General features: G+C 38.0%; 1 protein-coding gene across 1 annotated transcript in view; it reads right to left on the reverse strand.

Moving 5' to 3' along the window:
• PITPNM3 (PITPNM family member 3) overlaps positions 1–16,570 on the reverse strand; it is a 753,676-nt gene that overhangs the window by 37,366 nt on the left and 699,740 nt on the right. Inside the window, 3 exon segments of the mRNA XM_053705246.1 lie at positions 8,812–8,961; positions 10,339–10,487; positions 15,415–15,531. Of these exon segments, the coding sequence (XP_053561221.1) occupies positions 8,812–8,961; positions 10,339–10,487; positions 15,415–15,531 (416 nt within the window).

Raw genomic sequence — 16,570 nt, forward strand, 5'->3', positions numbered from 1 at the left:
ATATGGGAAGAAAAGACTCCCCTCGAATCCAAAGAGCCTTAAAAAAATCCCAAACTGATCCCCAGCCTGAAAAAGGCTGGCGACCATGGTCACAATCACACAGGAAGGCCTCAGGAAGCATGTACTCTGAGACAGGTGGTCCTGTGAAATGCACCAAGATAGAGAGTCTCTTGTTGCAAAGTTGAAGAGGTCTCAGATGGAACCGAGAAAATGGAAAGATGTCCATGGAGGCAACTATCAGACCAAATACTTCCATACACTGAGGCACTGACAAACGTACAGAGGCCTGAAAAAAATGGCCAGAAACCAGAAGTATGGATTTTCTAAAATCTGTCAGAAAAAACGTCATGGATACAGAATCTATAATTTTTCCTAAGAAACACACCCTGGTGTCTAGCACTAGGGAACTCTCTTCCAGATTCACCTTCCACCCAAGTGAATGTAGAACAGACAACACCATCTCTGTATGAGATCTTGCTAGATGAAAAGATGACGCTTGAAACAAGATATCATACAGGTAAAGCACCACTGCTATTCCCTGAGATCTAACCACTGCCAAAAGAGCCCCTAGAACCCTTGTAAAGATTTGGGGAGCTGTAGCAAGACCAAAGGAAGGGCAACAAACTGGATGTGTTTGTCCAGAAAGGCAAAGCGTAGAAAATGGTGATGTTCCCTGTGAATGGATAATGAAGATACACATCTTTCAGGTCTATTGAGCCATGAACTGACCCTTCTGAACTAAGGGTAGAATAGACTGAATAGTTTCCATCTTGAAAGACGGAACTTTGAGAAACCTGTTGAGACACTTTAAGTCTAAGATGGACGGAAAATTTCCTCTTTTTTTTTTTTTGGAACCACCAACAGGTTTGAATAAATTTCTTGGCCCTGTTCCTCTACAAGAACCGGAACAATCACTCCCAAGGAAGATAGGTCCTTTACACAGATTAAGAAGGCCTCTCTCTATGACAGGTTTACAGGTAGCCTCTACACGAAATACCTGCCCCTGGGGGAGCAAGACTTGAATCCTATCCTGTAACCTTGAACAAATATTTCCACAGCCCAAGGGTCTGGAACATCGCAGATCCATGCCTGATTAAAAAAAGAAAGCCTTCCCCCCACTAGATCCAAGATTTGATTGGGGACGGCCCCTCCATGCTGACTTAGAATCAGAGGAAGGTTTCTTGGATAGTATCCCTCTATTCCAAGGCTGACTGGATCTCCATGAAGTTTTGGATTGTTCTGGCTTGGAGGAGGAAGAGGAAGACGTTTGTCCTTTAAAGAGACAAAAGGAGCAACAATTAGAATTCTGACAACCCTTAGGTCTATTATTCCTGTCCTGAGGAAGTAAAGATCCCTTTTCCCCCAGAAATCTCGAAATGACCTCAGCTAGACCAGGACCAAATAAAAGTCTTGCCCTTAGAAGGCAAAGACAGAAGTATGGATTTGGTTGTTACATCAGCAGACCAAGATTTCAACCACAGCGCTCTACAAGCTAAAACTGCCAGGCTAGAATTCTTGGCTCTAAGTCTAAACACTTACATGCTGTAATCACAGATAAACATATTAGCAAACTTTAGAGTCTTGATCCTATCTTGGATCTCCTCTAAAGTAGTCTCTTCTGAAATTAGGCCAGACAGGGCATCGCACCAATAAGATGCTGCACCTGCAACCACCGCAATACTTGCCAATGGGTGCCATTGTAACCCCTGGTGAATGTACATCTATCTTAAGAAACCCTCTAACTTCTTATCCATGGGATCCATAAAATAAGCGCTATCCTCAATAGGGATAGTAGTTCTCTAGGCCTAAGTAGAGAAAGCTCCTTCTACCTAGACACAGTGGGCCATAAAACACGTACAGAATCAGCAACAGGAAAAAACTTTTTGAAAAACAGGGGACGGGGAAAAAGCAATCCCTGGTATTTCCCACTCCTGTGCTATAATTTCCGACATACGGTCAGGAACTGGAAAAACTTCTACAGAGTAAGGAATGACATCAAATACTCTGTAGAAGTTTAATAGAACTTTTAGGAGTCTCAGCAACAGTAGAGTCAGAGTCCTCCAAAGAAGCAAGAACCTATTTTTAAAAGTAAACTGAGGTGCTGCAGATTAAATATGAAATTGACCTCCTCTGGATCTGTTCTATTAGGACTTACATCCCTTTTTCACAGACTCAGAGTAAGAGATTACTTCCTCAGAAGCCAGTAAAGAATGATCTTCGGCAAATAAATGAGCGAGGCTGACTAGTGCTGATTTAGCGGCATCAGCAATTAATGCTTTTAGATTAACTCTTACTAGCCTAGGAAAAACTGATAAGTAGGGTGACCATATTGCCGCTTTAAAAAGGGACACATATGAAAAATACATACATCAGGGTTCTTATAATGGAACATTATTCCAAACATTTCTTTAAACAGCCCTGATTTATGTATTTTTTTATATGTGTCCCTTTTTAAAGCGGCAATATGGTTACCCTACTGATAAGGCTGCTGAAAACTGCAGAAGATAATTGAGCAGCAAAATTTTGCGGAAAATAAACATCCCGAGGAGGTTGTTTAGAGGAGCTACAGGGCACTGCATGTAGCACAAATACAGAGTATGAGGCGAAAGATTGATGCATGGCACGGACAATATTATAATGAGATAAAGAAGGCCCTGCAAAGGGTTCCTTGTCTTTTGATAAAAAAACATTTTAACTAAATATATGGGATAAAAACTGTACAGGCGTAACAATCTGAGCCTCTAAACGGTACCAACATTTAGAAAGAGAATTAGCTAGATTATCTCAAAGACCATAATATAGTAATTGAATCCCAAGAGTACATAACATAGACAAAAAAGGTGATGTTCTGTGCCTTTAAATACATTCTTTATTAGTACAATCAGAAACAAACCAGTACCTCAATAACCTCATGTGTAGAGGGCTTACCCACTCAAGACTGGAGATACAGATTACTGCAGGAATTAGATCACGTCTTTGACAGACTCTTCCTGTCCTGCCCTTCTAAAATATGGACAGAGCAATGAGTTAAACTGCTCCACAGAGATCCCTCTCTTGACTGTGTAGAGAGAATTAACTCTGTTTTCCAATCAACCAAGAAGCAGAAAGCTGGAATTGCAGGGAGTGGTCATGTGACCACAATATCGAAAAAGAAATGCGCCATAAGAGTGCGATCGTAACAGAGAAAAATGGAATAAAATTCTGACACCCGGAAGTATCCCCAAATATAAAGAAATTTAAAACTTCAATATTGGAAAAGTTAATACTGATCCCCTTTTCATAATATGACAGCTTTGATCACTCATTAATAAACATGCCATTTTATCACAAAAACACTCTCTTAGCCAGCCTCTCTCTCCTAAAAGTGCCATATAAAAAGCCCCAGAACCAACCTCTGAATAAAGGGATAATTATGTTCCATTATTTAGTAAGTCCACTGGATCCCTTGAAGTGATGTCCTTCCAACCTGGAAAGCTAAAGCACTTACCTGTAGTCCAGCTGCAGGGCAAGTCCAGTTTCTTAGGTGTGACGGAGACACAAACATCTGACAGGGACCTGTAGGAAAAGAAAAGACAGAGTAACCAACCCTGGCTTTCTTGTGTGACGGAGACAGAAATATCTGACAGGGACCTGTAGAAAAAGAAAAGACAGAGTAACCAACCCTGGCTTTCTATAAAGGGGTAGCATAAATGTTAGAAATAAAGCAAGGACTACCTCGCCACCTTCTAACTGCTAAAAGCCACCATTACTCTTACTAAAGAAATTTACATGGACACAGCATAACCCCAATCCTTGCTTGCAGGGAAAAGTACCCATTAAAGGATTAAAATTCTTCAGACACCATCTTCGCACATCCTCCTGTGATAGAGGCAAAGAGAATAAATGGGGATTATGGGTAAGGGAAGTGACAATTAACAGTTCTGCTGGGGTGCTCTTTGCCTCCTCTTGCTGGCCAGGATTTGAATTCCCACTAATTGGAATGAAATCATAGATTCATGCCATAGGAAACAAAAATTGTTTTCCTGTCTGACTTCCCTCCTTATGGATGGTGAGTGAAAGCACTAAGTTACTTCTGGGAACTTAACATTTATGCTTCATTTATGCTTCAATAACAAAATCTTCTGTAAGTTTATCAGCAACCTTAAAATGTATGTTCTACCCAAGTTGAACTATAGGGAGTGCAACAGTACACTATTGTGTTTACATACTATTTGGCCAAAAGTATGTGGAATTCCCCTACTAATTATTCAGTTCAGGTATTTTTAGCCACTCCTATTGCTAAAAGGTGCATAAAACCCAGCAAATAGCCATGACATCTCCATAGACAAACATTGGCAGTACAAAGTGCTAAATCATGTGGCACTGTCATAGGATGCCACCTTTGTCACAAGTCATTTTGTGAAAGGTTTGCCCTACCAGATCTGCCTTAGCCAACTTTAAGTGGTGTTATTGTAAAGTAGGAGCAGCAACAGCCCAGCCATCTAGTGATAGGCCATGCAAACTAACACAGAGAGCCTATTATCTGATGGATCACTAGCTGCAGATTTCCAAACTTCCTCTAGAAGCAATATTAGCACAAGAAATGTGCATCACAAGCTTCATGAAATGGCTTTCCATGGCCAAGCAGCTGTACACAAGCCTAACATCAATATGCAAAATACCAAACATCGGCTGCAGCGGTGTAAAGCACACCAACACTGGCCTCTGGAGCAATGGAAATTTGTTCTCTTGAGCAATAAATCACATTTCACTATCTGGCAGTGTAATAGAAAAATCTGGGTGGGGAAGAGAACGCTGCATTACCAGAATGCATAGTGTCTACTGTAAAGTTGTTGAAGGAGTGATAATGAGGTTGTTTTTTTAGTTTTTGGAATGGGATGTCCAACAAGCTCATTTAGTTGTGATGGTCAGCTGCCCACATAATTTTGGACACATAATGTATATATGTGTTTGCATATATGTGTAAAAAGAAAAGTGGTAAAAAACTGTTCATAAAAATAAAAGCCCCTAAAACTTAATAAAAAAGTCACATTTTCATCAAACCGATGGCTGTAAGGTAAGCATAAAGTCATGAAAGAAAAATAAAAGGTGCAAAAATGGTGTGTTATTGTTAAGGTTTGGTTTTAAAAAGAAAATAGCAACCAGCTCACATATATGTTGTGTTTATCTTCTATATGGAAGTGTATACACCAGCCATTGAAGTTATAGGAACAAATAATTTATTGCTCTCTTAAAAACACATCATCTTTCATTGGGGCACGTTATAATGTACAAAAAGTCAAAAAGAGATATACAGTATATATAATCTTGAACTCTCACACAAACACAATCTCCACTGAACCAGGTTGCCATCATAAATATCAACAAAATTCCAACAGGATGCACTCCCTGGATTAAAAACATTCCAAACGTTATTGTTTAATAAAGTCAGGAATGTTTTAGATCCAGATAGTGCATTCTGTTGGGATTTTGTGTCTGTGTGTGTTTATATATATATATATATATATATATATATATATATATATATATATATATATATATATATATATATATATATATATATATATATATATATACATAGAATAGAAAGCAAAAGAATGCACTCTCAGGACTTTTTCCACAAAAAAACAATTTAATGGAACGTTTTCGGGGTTCACAACCCCTTCATCAGCATGCAAAACAAACAAAATTCAACTCATTTATAGTGTTACATATCAATTACATCATATCAACCTGAGTGTCTCTCCAAAGGAAAAGTGCGCCAATTTTTCGAGTTTGGAACGCATATTGCGTTCCACAGTGCTATCCGAAACCGGAAGTTGTATTACCTCACTTCCGGTTCACGGATTCAACAGACAAAACGTGAAATAAAAGATAAAGTAGTGTGCTCTACAATTTCAAACGTATTAATGTGACATACTAATTTGGGGGACTTATTATAACAACAGTGTGCCACATTCTAATAAGTGTCAAGAAAATTGTGATGGATATACATTGTCGAACGTTGCTACATCCGGTCGGCATAGAAACAGTAACCATGGTAATCATAAACAATTCTGATTGCCAAAAGGTGCCATAATTTACAATAGTATGCCAGCTGAATGAAACAACAATTTTCATAGTGCCAAAAGTGGCGTGTACTGAATTATATACAATCATATTGTATATATTAAAAGAATACTAATTTAAAAATTAAATAGTTAAAAAAATAAAACATAAAAATTGGACCATTTGACAGTACAATTGATTGGAATGGCAAGTTACAAACGTAATGTTGCAAATGTGAGTGCTGTGACTTATAATGTATCGCCAGTATATTACAGAAAAATGGCGTTAAACATGTATAATGCTACACTAAATTCGCAGGCAAATGGAGATCAAATTAGAGCAGTAGATATATATAACAGTATTATAGGGCTGTGCTATTGGGCTGCTTTTTCGTTAAAGCACAATTTTCAATTAGATTAGATTTTGACCATTAGGGGGTAATGGCTTACGACGACCAAAATGTGCCAACAATCAAGTGAGGGGGGTAACCTTATTTCAGAGTTCTAGCCTCAAGTATAATTACAAAGCAGGGATATATGAGAAGAGGTAAAAAAAAAAAAAAAAAAAAGTAAGGATCATGGACATATAAAGCTCATGTAGATACTATCCACCTCTGGAATTTATCCAAGTGGATGTGACTTTTAGTGTCCGTTTTTAAGACTGGTGGTGCATGTTAAAGCAATGGGTAATGGCTCACGGTGGACCAGGCTTCCACAGAGAAGGTGGAGACAGATGTCCCACCTAAACTGTGCCGTTAGGCGCACAACACTTGCCCTTACACCTAGGGGAAACTGAAATGTGTGCCAAAACGGAGCCACCATGTCCACCTGGCATACCCCAAGTATGTGGCACCCCAGTTGTTGGTCACATAATGCTCTTAAAGTCCGGCATGGTGTTCAGGCCACCTGGTTGTATTGTGCCTAATCTGAACATCCACTGGGCCTCTCGTCTCAGAAGTTGCTTATTCCGGTCGCATACAGTATATGTAATATAATATAATATTGAAAATCTTAGCAGATTAAAATACACCAGGTGTTGTTTTAATAGGTATTGCTGTAAAGGGAAAGCTATCTGCTAGATAACATATGCACATTTGTCAATACCTGTTAACTGGCAGAGTCCTATTTGTGAACTGTTTACAAATGTTTTCTGTAAAATCTCTGCTTTGGATCAGAATCACACAGTGTTTCTGATGAAGTTACCCAAAAACCTATTTATATGCAAATTAATGGTGCTCAGTTGTGTGCTAATGCATTGGTTATTCCTAAAATAGCTTGGGCAGCACAGTCAGAAATGTTTACAAGAGTAATTACTATAAATATAATATGGTATGGCAATATTAAGTCTTCTTTGTACATACAAACTTAATTCTTTCATCAAGATTTTGTTAATGTAGGCAATGTTGTGACGTTTTTTGTGACTAAGAAACCTGCTTTGATTTTTCACAGAGAAGAGATGTGGAATGTGAATATACAGCATGAAGAGTTTATTCAGTGCATAATCTATTCATGCTGTATTCCAGGGTTCTTCAAACCACGGGTTGGGACCCATTACTGGGTCATAACACTATGTTTACTGGGTCGCGACTTGTGTGTGGGTTGTAGGAGTGTGTGTGGTGTATGAGAGTGTATGTGGGGTGTGTGGTGTGTGTGTGTGTTATACAAGAGTGTGTGTGGTGTGTGTGTGTTATATGAGAGTGTGTGTGGTGTGTGTGTGTGTTATATGAGAGTGTGTGTGGTGTGTGTGTGTGTGTTGTGTGTGTAATATGAGAGTGTGTGTGGTGTATGAGAGTGTATGTGGTGTGTGTGTTATATGAGAGTGTGTGTAGTGTGTGTGGTGTGTGTGTGTTATATGAGAGTGTGTGTGGTGTGTGTGTGTGTGTGTTATACGAGAGTGTGTGTGGTGTGTGTGTGTGTGTTGTGTGTGTAATATGAGAGTGTGTGTGGTGTATGAGAGTGTATGTGGTGTGTGTGTTATATGAGAGTGTGTGTAGTGTGTGTGGTGTGTGTGTGTTATATGAGAGTGTATGTGGTGTGTGTGTGTGTGTGTTATACGAGAGTGTGTGTGGTGTATGAGAGTGTATGTGGGGTGTGTGGTGTGTGTGTGTGTTATACAAGAGTGTGTGTGGTGTGTGTGTGTTATATGAGAGTGTGTGTGGTGTGTGTGTGTGTGTGTTATACGAGAGTGTGTGTGGTGTGTGTGTGTGTGTTGTGTGTGTAATATGAGAGTGTGTGTGGTGTATGAGAGTGTATGTGGTGTGTGTGTTATATGAGAGTGTGTGTAGTGTGTGTGGTGTGTGTGTGTTATATGAGAGTGTATGTGGTGTGTGTATGCTGTATGAGAGTGTGTGGTGTGTGTGTGTTATATGAGAGTGTATGTGGTGTGTGTATGCTGTATGAGAGTGTGTGGTGTGTGTGTGTGTGTTAAATGAGAGTGTTTGTGCTGTGTGTGTTGGATGAGTGTGTGTGTGGTGGATCTGTGTGTTATATGACTGTGTGTGTTTGGTGAGTGTGTTGTATTCTATATGAGAGTTTGCAACACTTTGACTCCAATCAGGAATAATGTATGCATGCATTTTAGTTACTATTTTGTATATTAGTTCAGAAGTTTTCAGACCAAGTATACAAATAGTGCCACAAAGGTATCATGGCACTAAGTCTTGGGGGGGAAAATTTGAAGAACCCTGCTGTATTCTGTTCAGACTCCACAAATATTCACACAATTTGATATATTATGACAAATCTATTGGGCAGATTACTCCACCTGACAACATCCACTGCTCCAGCCCGGACTTTTGGATCACTTCCCATGATAGAAACACTTGCAGCAAATGAACCATCTATGCTGAAAACCACACACTCCATCCCCCGAGGAAGCACTGTAAGGTAACTCTGTGCATTGCTTTGGTCACCCCTAATTTAAAATAAAGAGAGATACATAAAACACACAATTGTATAATTGCTATGCTACTCCCTGTTTAACACCCTCATTATTTTTTAGTTCTTAGACATAGAATAACAAAATAGCCCTTATCAGTTTATAAAACAATTTACAGATGTTCGAACCACAATGCAAATATATCTCTTACAAGTAGCTCACATTAGACTCTTTAACTCAATAAGTAATTTGGAATTAATTTTTTTTAAATTATATGCTCTATCTGAATAATGAAAGAAAAATGTGGGGTTTCATTTCCCTTTAACCTTAAAGGGATATAAAAGAAGAATAATCAAATGCTCTAATAAGCTAGAACATTTAAATGCTACACTATAGCTTAAGCACACATATACATATAGCAAATACAAAGGGGGTTAATGCATTGTTAAACTCAACTCTAGACTGGTAATATACTACTGGTCCAAAGGTGAACAAAATGCTTGAGCCAATCAGGTGCAGCATATATGTGTAGCCGCCAGTTATCAGTCAGATTCAGCTCAGTAGCGCATTGCCAGTGTGAAGATGACTTTACTTGTTCAACTGCTTTGCTACAATATGTTGATAAGCTTTGAAATACCCACTAAAACTATTTTATGTATTTGAATTGTGGCTTTAACAAAAAAAATATTTTTATGTAATTTTTCCTCTTGATTAAACTCTTAAAAAAGTTGGTTGTATTAGCGGGAATCTTTTGGAGTACCTGAAAAAAAATTCACAAGGGGTGTACAGAATATTTAAAAACTACAAAAAGCTACTTTTCATGGGAACTCATTTTAAATCTAAATTACCACCTTAAGGAAAAAATATTTCCAAATGTTGAAATGTACAGGTTTTGCTAAACACACGTTTTGAGAATGATATGATAAACCAAGTAGTCTTACTCATTTAAAGGGACAGTCTACTCCAGAATTTTCATTATTAATAATTCCTTTATTACTCACTTCCCAGTTTTGCATAACCAACACAGTTGTATTAATACACTTTTTATGTCTGTGATTACCTTGAATCTAAGCCTCTGCAGACTGCCCCCTTATTGCAGTTTTTTGACAGACTTGCATTTTAGACAATCAGTGCAGACTCCTAGGTAGCTCCACGCTAGTGAGCACAATGTTATCTATATGACACACATGAACTAGCGCTTATTATCTGTGAAGAACTGTTGGCGGCCTTCAAGGGCTTCGAAATGAGCATATGAGCCTACCTATGTTTAGCTTTGAACAAGGAATACCAAGAGAATAAAGGAAATGTGTGATAAAATTGCATGCCCTATCTTATTCATGAAAGTTTAATTTTCACTAGCCTGTCCCTTTAAATTATAAGTAAAAAGACAGCAGAACAAAATAAAAATCTCACCTTACAACCATTTTAATGGGGTAAACCCCTACCCCAAGTCTTTTGTCTTCAGGAATGCTGTACGACACTCGTCCACTGCTGTTTGAAATCTCTGTTTCAAAGTACACCCACCTGCCAGTGGCCGGCTCCGTCATAACCAGTACATCTACCTATAAAGTACATCCAAGTTACAAAACTAGTAGCAGATCACTGACTTGCTAAAAACAGAGGGTTTTCACAGTTTCTTTTCTTAAATGACAAGGGCAATTTCAGAATTTTTACACAAAATTTTGTTTTCTTTTAAAAGATTTATATAAAACTAGTGTAGTTAAACAAAAATACCTATAAATAAATTAATTATGCTGTCCTGGTTTTAGAAAACCCCCATATGTCTAGGTTTCCAAGTAATTACTATCAAATATAAGCCAAATACTACAAGGATGGACTTATTGGTTTAACACTAATATTTGCTATGCTTGGACTGTAAGCTAAATAGCCATCACCAACTTCAAAAATACCCCCCAGGGTATTTATCTGGAGGTATCTTGATACAATATGTTTCACCAAGGGCAGAAACATTTTGCGGTAAAAAAACAAACATATATTTTATTAAAATACAATATCATAATATTTTTTTTTACTGTACATGTTCACAGGGGAAGGGCCAAGACAAGCCATTGTTAACATTTTTGACATGTGATTACTTTGACTGGCTGTCACAGTGATCACATGATAATGGGCCACTTTTTTGGGCATCACTGGACTGCCTTAATCGTGAGGCACCCAATAATTGCCTGATACGAGCATGCATTACAACATCCTGGCATATAGGCTGCATTTAAAGTATAAAACCACTGTGACGGTCGGTCACAGTAATTGCATTCTCAGTAGTGGTCATTTTTGACGGATACTTTACTGTTGCTGGATAACCTCACATGAGGCATCCTGCAACAACATGAAAGACATACAGATCTCAGCTTTTTTCTTATGCTTTGAAGTCACCCTTAAACTCAGCACTAGAAGGCATGCGATCACAAGGACACCTTGTCCCTCTGATTGCTACTCTGGGGTGGCCTCTTTACTGCTATTTCTGCCCTGCCTCGCTCATGAGACATGCAGAAATAGTGTGCTCTCATCCTCATCTCTGTCAGTGAAACCTTAGCTGTACAGGGGATGGTGCTATATGATATGAGCTGTAACCTGTATGGCACATTCCATTAACAGGTTAATGTGATGCCAATGATCCATTTTACATGCTGGAGTGTATTAGAATGTTCACAAACAGCTTATTTAACCTTTTTTGTTGTTTGAAATAGCAGGTTTTGCTTGTTGAAACCATCACCTATACTAAAAATATCAAGGCAGCTGTATTCTCAGTAGAAACGCTATGTAGACAGGAAGCAGCAGCATTAATTAACCTCCCAATGGGATGTGGGAAAGAGAGGGGTTTTTGTATCTGAAAAAGCTGAGTTCGCTCATTTAACCCCCAAGCCATAATTAACATTTGTGTATTTAAATGCATGAGCAAAACCAGCTATTTCATAAGCAAACTTTAAAGGGACATGAAACCCCAGAATGTTCCTTCATGATTTAGACAGATAATATGATTTTAAACAACTTTCCAATTTACTTCTATTATCTAGTTTGTTTATCTTGGTATCCTATGTTTAAAAGTATATCTAGGTAGGTTTAGGAGGTGAAAGCTTGCTGCTGATTGGTGGCTGCACATATATGCCTCTTGTCATTGGCTTACTGATGTGTTCAGCTAGCTCCCAGTATGGCATTGCTGCTCCTTTAATAAAAGATACCAAGAGAACAACGCAAAATTGATCATATAAATAAATTGGAAAGTTGTTTAATAATGTATGTTCTATCGGAATCATGGGGAAAAAAATGTGTTTCATATCCCTCTAAGGAAAACTGTCCCATACATTTAATACTCTGCAGCAGGTATAACAAGTCATTTGAAACACATTAAGGGGAAACAAATTATTGGTTATCTCTCCAGAGAAATGTCCCAGATGCAAGAACAACTAGGGAGCATGGGCGCGATCCGATATAGATCGCAGTTTGCGGCGCAAGCGAGGGAACCGGCGTCGCCCGCAGTTTCAGCTCGCAACTCGAGCCATCCCATATAAGTCGCCGTCAGATGCTAACGTGCCGTAAGTCGGATAAACCAGCGATGTCCAGAAATCTGCGTAAGTACAAATTTCTGGCGTCGCCAGTGACTTGCGGCACGTTAGAAACTGCCGGCGCCTATAAAACCTGACTAAAGTCTAAAACACCCGCACTGTCTAACACGCCTCCCTAACATAGCCCGACAAGTCTAACACGCCTCCCTAACATAGCCCGCACTGTCTAACCCTCTATCCGCTATCCCCCCTCACTAGCCTAACAATAAAAAAGCTATTAACCCCTAAACCGCCGCTGCCGTACCCCGCCGCAACCTAATAAAGTTATTAACCCCTAAACCGCCGCTCCCGTACCCCGCCGCCAGCTATATTATATCTATAACCCCCTAAAGTGAGCCCCTAACACCGCCGCCATCTATATTAAAATTATTAACCCCTAATGTAAGCCCCTTACACCGCCGCCATCTCTATTAAAATGATTAACCCCTAATTTAATCTACCTACCCCGCCGCCAGCTATATTATCTATATTAACCCTAAGTATATTATAGTTAATATAGGTATTACATTATATATATTAACTATATTAACCCTAATTATATTAGGGTTAATATAGTTACTATAGTATTTATATTAACTATATTAACTCTATCTAACCCTAACTACATTTATATTAAATTAATCTAATTCATTTATAAACTAAAATATTCCTATTTAAATCTAAATACTTACCTATAAAATAAACCCTAAGATAGCTACAATATAATTAATAATTACATTGTAGCTATGTTAGGGTTAATATTTATTTTACAGGTAAATTGTTAATTATTTTAACTAGGTATAATAGATATTAAATAGTTATTAACTATTTAATATCTACCTAGTTAAAATAATTACCCAATTACCTGTAAAATAAATCCTAACCTAAGTTACAAATACACCTACACTATCAATAAATTTAATAAACTACAAACATCTATCTAAAAATACAATTAAATTAACTAAACTAAATTACAAAAAAAAAAAACACTAAATTACAAAAAATAAAAAAAAGATTACAAGATATTTAAGCTAATTACACCTATTCTAAGCCCCCTAATAAAATAATAAACCCCCAAAATAAAAAAAATTCCCTGCCCTATTCTAAATTAAACAAATTTCAAAGCTCTTTACCTTACCAGCCCTTAAAAGGGCCTTTTGTGGGGCATGCCCCAAAGAATTCAGCTCTTTTGCATACAACAAATACAATCCCCCCCCCCCCATTACAACCCACCACCCACATATCCCTATTCTAAACCCACCCAAACCCCCCTTAAAAAAGCCTAACACTACCCCCCTGAAGATCTCCCTACCTTGTCTTCACCACACCGGGCCGAACTCCTGATCCGATCCGGGCGATGTCTTCCTCCAAGCGGCAAAGAAGAATTCTTCCTCCGGCGATGTCATCCTCCAAGCGGCAAAGAAGAATTCTTCCTCCGGCGACGTCTTCCTCCAAGCGGCAGCAAAGTCTTCATTCTTCCGGCGGCATCTTCAATCTTCTTTCTTCGCTCCGCCGCCGCGGAGCATCCATCCCGGCCGACTGCTGAACTTGGAATGAGGTACCTTTAAATGACGTCATCCAAGATGGCGTCCGCCGAATTCCGATTGGCTGATAGGATTCTATCAGCCAATCGGAATTAAGTTAAAAAAATCTGATTGGCTGATTGAATCAGCCAATCAGATTCAAGTTCAATCCGATTGGCTGATCCAATCAGCCAATCAGATTGAGCTCGCATTCTATTGGCTGATCGGAATACTATCCGATCGGAATACTATTGACCCCTTTAATCTGCACCCAGCACAATTTATTTAGTGTGTGGGCTTGGTGCAACAATGTTTCTGTGTGTACAGTCTTCCAGGGATCAATAAAGATAACATATTTGCTGTTTACATATAATGTTATTAAGCCACAAGAATTTTACCAGAACATTGTAGCTCAAATTTCAGACAGTATTTTAAAGATTCATCAGTTGCAGTCACCGTCAGCCCTAGGAAAGTAGTTAATTCTCCAATACCTGTACCTTCCTGTGGATTGCCTTGGCACTACACCTCTACAGATATTATGATATAGTAAGAGGATTGTAGAAAACCCAGTACATGCTTACTAAGAAATCAGTTTCTTTGTTTGTGAAGGGAAATTAGGGCATTCCTAGATGCAGCTTTCTGTGTATAAGGAAATAACCTTTTATCACTATTTCTATGACATCAAACTGTAATGTTTAGAAAAAGTAATGCTAAATCACACAAGATAAAATGGCTTCTACAATAATGTTCTAAAGGGATGTTAAAATAGATACAACTGTAAACAACATCTTGCATTCAAACCAGTGTGACTATGTACAAATTCCTTTTAACTTGTATTGAGACAATCATCAGGTGAAGTTAAAGGGAAATGAAACCCAATTTTTTTCTTTCAGGACTCAGATAGAGAATACAATTTTAAACAAATTTCTAATTTACTTCTATTATCTAATTTGTTTCATTATCTTGGTATCATTTGTTGAAGGAGCAGCAGTGAACTAATGGTTTCTAACTGAACACATGGGTGAGCCAATGACAATCAGTATAAATATGCATCCACCAATCAACAGCTAGAATCTAGGTTATCTGCTGCTCCTGAGCTTGACTAGATAAACCTTTCAGCAAAGGATAACAAGAGAAGGAAGCAAATTAAATAATAGAAGTACATTGGAAAGTTGTTTAAAATTGTATTCTGTATCAGAATCATGAAAGAATTTTTTTGGGTTTCATGTCCCTTTAATAAGTAAACTGGAAAGAAAATTTAGTCTGGAATAGATTAATTTTGTTGGTAAATCAGACAACATGTTAGAAAGTAAGAACATAAATTTATACAATTATAATATGTGTAAACGAGGAGGTTTTAGCAACTATACAAAAATTATACGTTGAATAAATGTGAAACATACCTTCTCACCAGTCAGAGCTACCATGTCCAGGGGACCATACATGAACCGACCAATCAGGACCTGAGGTCCACCTTCTACAGCTATGATATCATTGGCTCTGTGATTGGCTGTAACATTCTGAAAATTACCATAAATATTGCTATAAATTGTCATCCCATATCTTACTTTCAGCAAAATGAATAACAGAGCATTTCAGATATGATATGATAACAAATATCACTTTATGTTTTTCTGAAGTTTTTTTAATACCCTTTAGACTTTCATTTGATTATTTTAACAAATATTCCTAAGGTTAATTGTGCACCAATATTCCTTATACAATCTCATATATATCTCATACCAGGCCAGATCCCAACTCGGCAAAAAGCATAAAAATAAAAAAAATAAAAAACCAAAACAAAGTATAGTGGCATATATCAAGAACTAAATCAAAAGTAATTAGCAATTGATGTGAAAAGGGCCAGCCCATGTATAAACCATGCAGTATGGAGCTAAGTTATTATGACTAAATCAAGTGCTGCAAAGGGGAAGGTTATTCACTAATGTACATCAGACCTGAAAAGGTTTTAGTGAAAACTGAGACATTCAAGAGGTGAATACCTAACATTCCCAAATGCAAACCTTGTCATGCATAATACATACATGTAGGCATCAAACTTCAGCCATGACAAGAAAAGGATAAGCAACACAAAAATGACTATCACATGTAATTAGTAATCAAGCACATAAGACAGGAGTATGTTCCTTTAAGAGACTTGTAATGTTATATAGTCCTCAACTTGATGCAGCTAGAACTGATACAAAGTCCCAAGGTAGAGAGCAAATGGTTTAAGGTAAACAGTTGCCGTTAATGTGCAGATGTAAACACATAATGAGAAAAACAGTTAGTTTATGAATGAATCCACACGGCCAGTATGATAGCATGCATATAGCGGACAAGCGTGTTAGTGCGGCAACAAGTATTGTATGATACAAAGCAAGCAAGCCAAGCTGAAAAGGGAGTAATGGGGATGCAGGAGGATACAAACTTATCAAACAGTACCCCTCTGTCAACTGCACCCTTCCACTAAGGTCATCATGGAAACTTATAACCTTTTCGAATCTTCCGATCACTTTAAGCACCACTCTTGAGGCGATCAACATTCATCCGCTATTT

Source organism: Bombina bombina, chromosome 3 (genome assembly GCF_027579735.1).
Source record: "Bombina bombina isolate aBomBom1 chromosome 3, aBomBom1.pri, whole genome shotgun sequence".
NCBI lineage: Eukaryota > Metazoa > Chordata > Amphibia > Anura > Bombinatoridae > Bombina > Bombina bombina.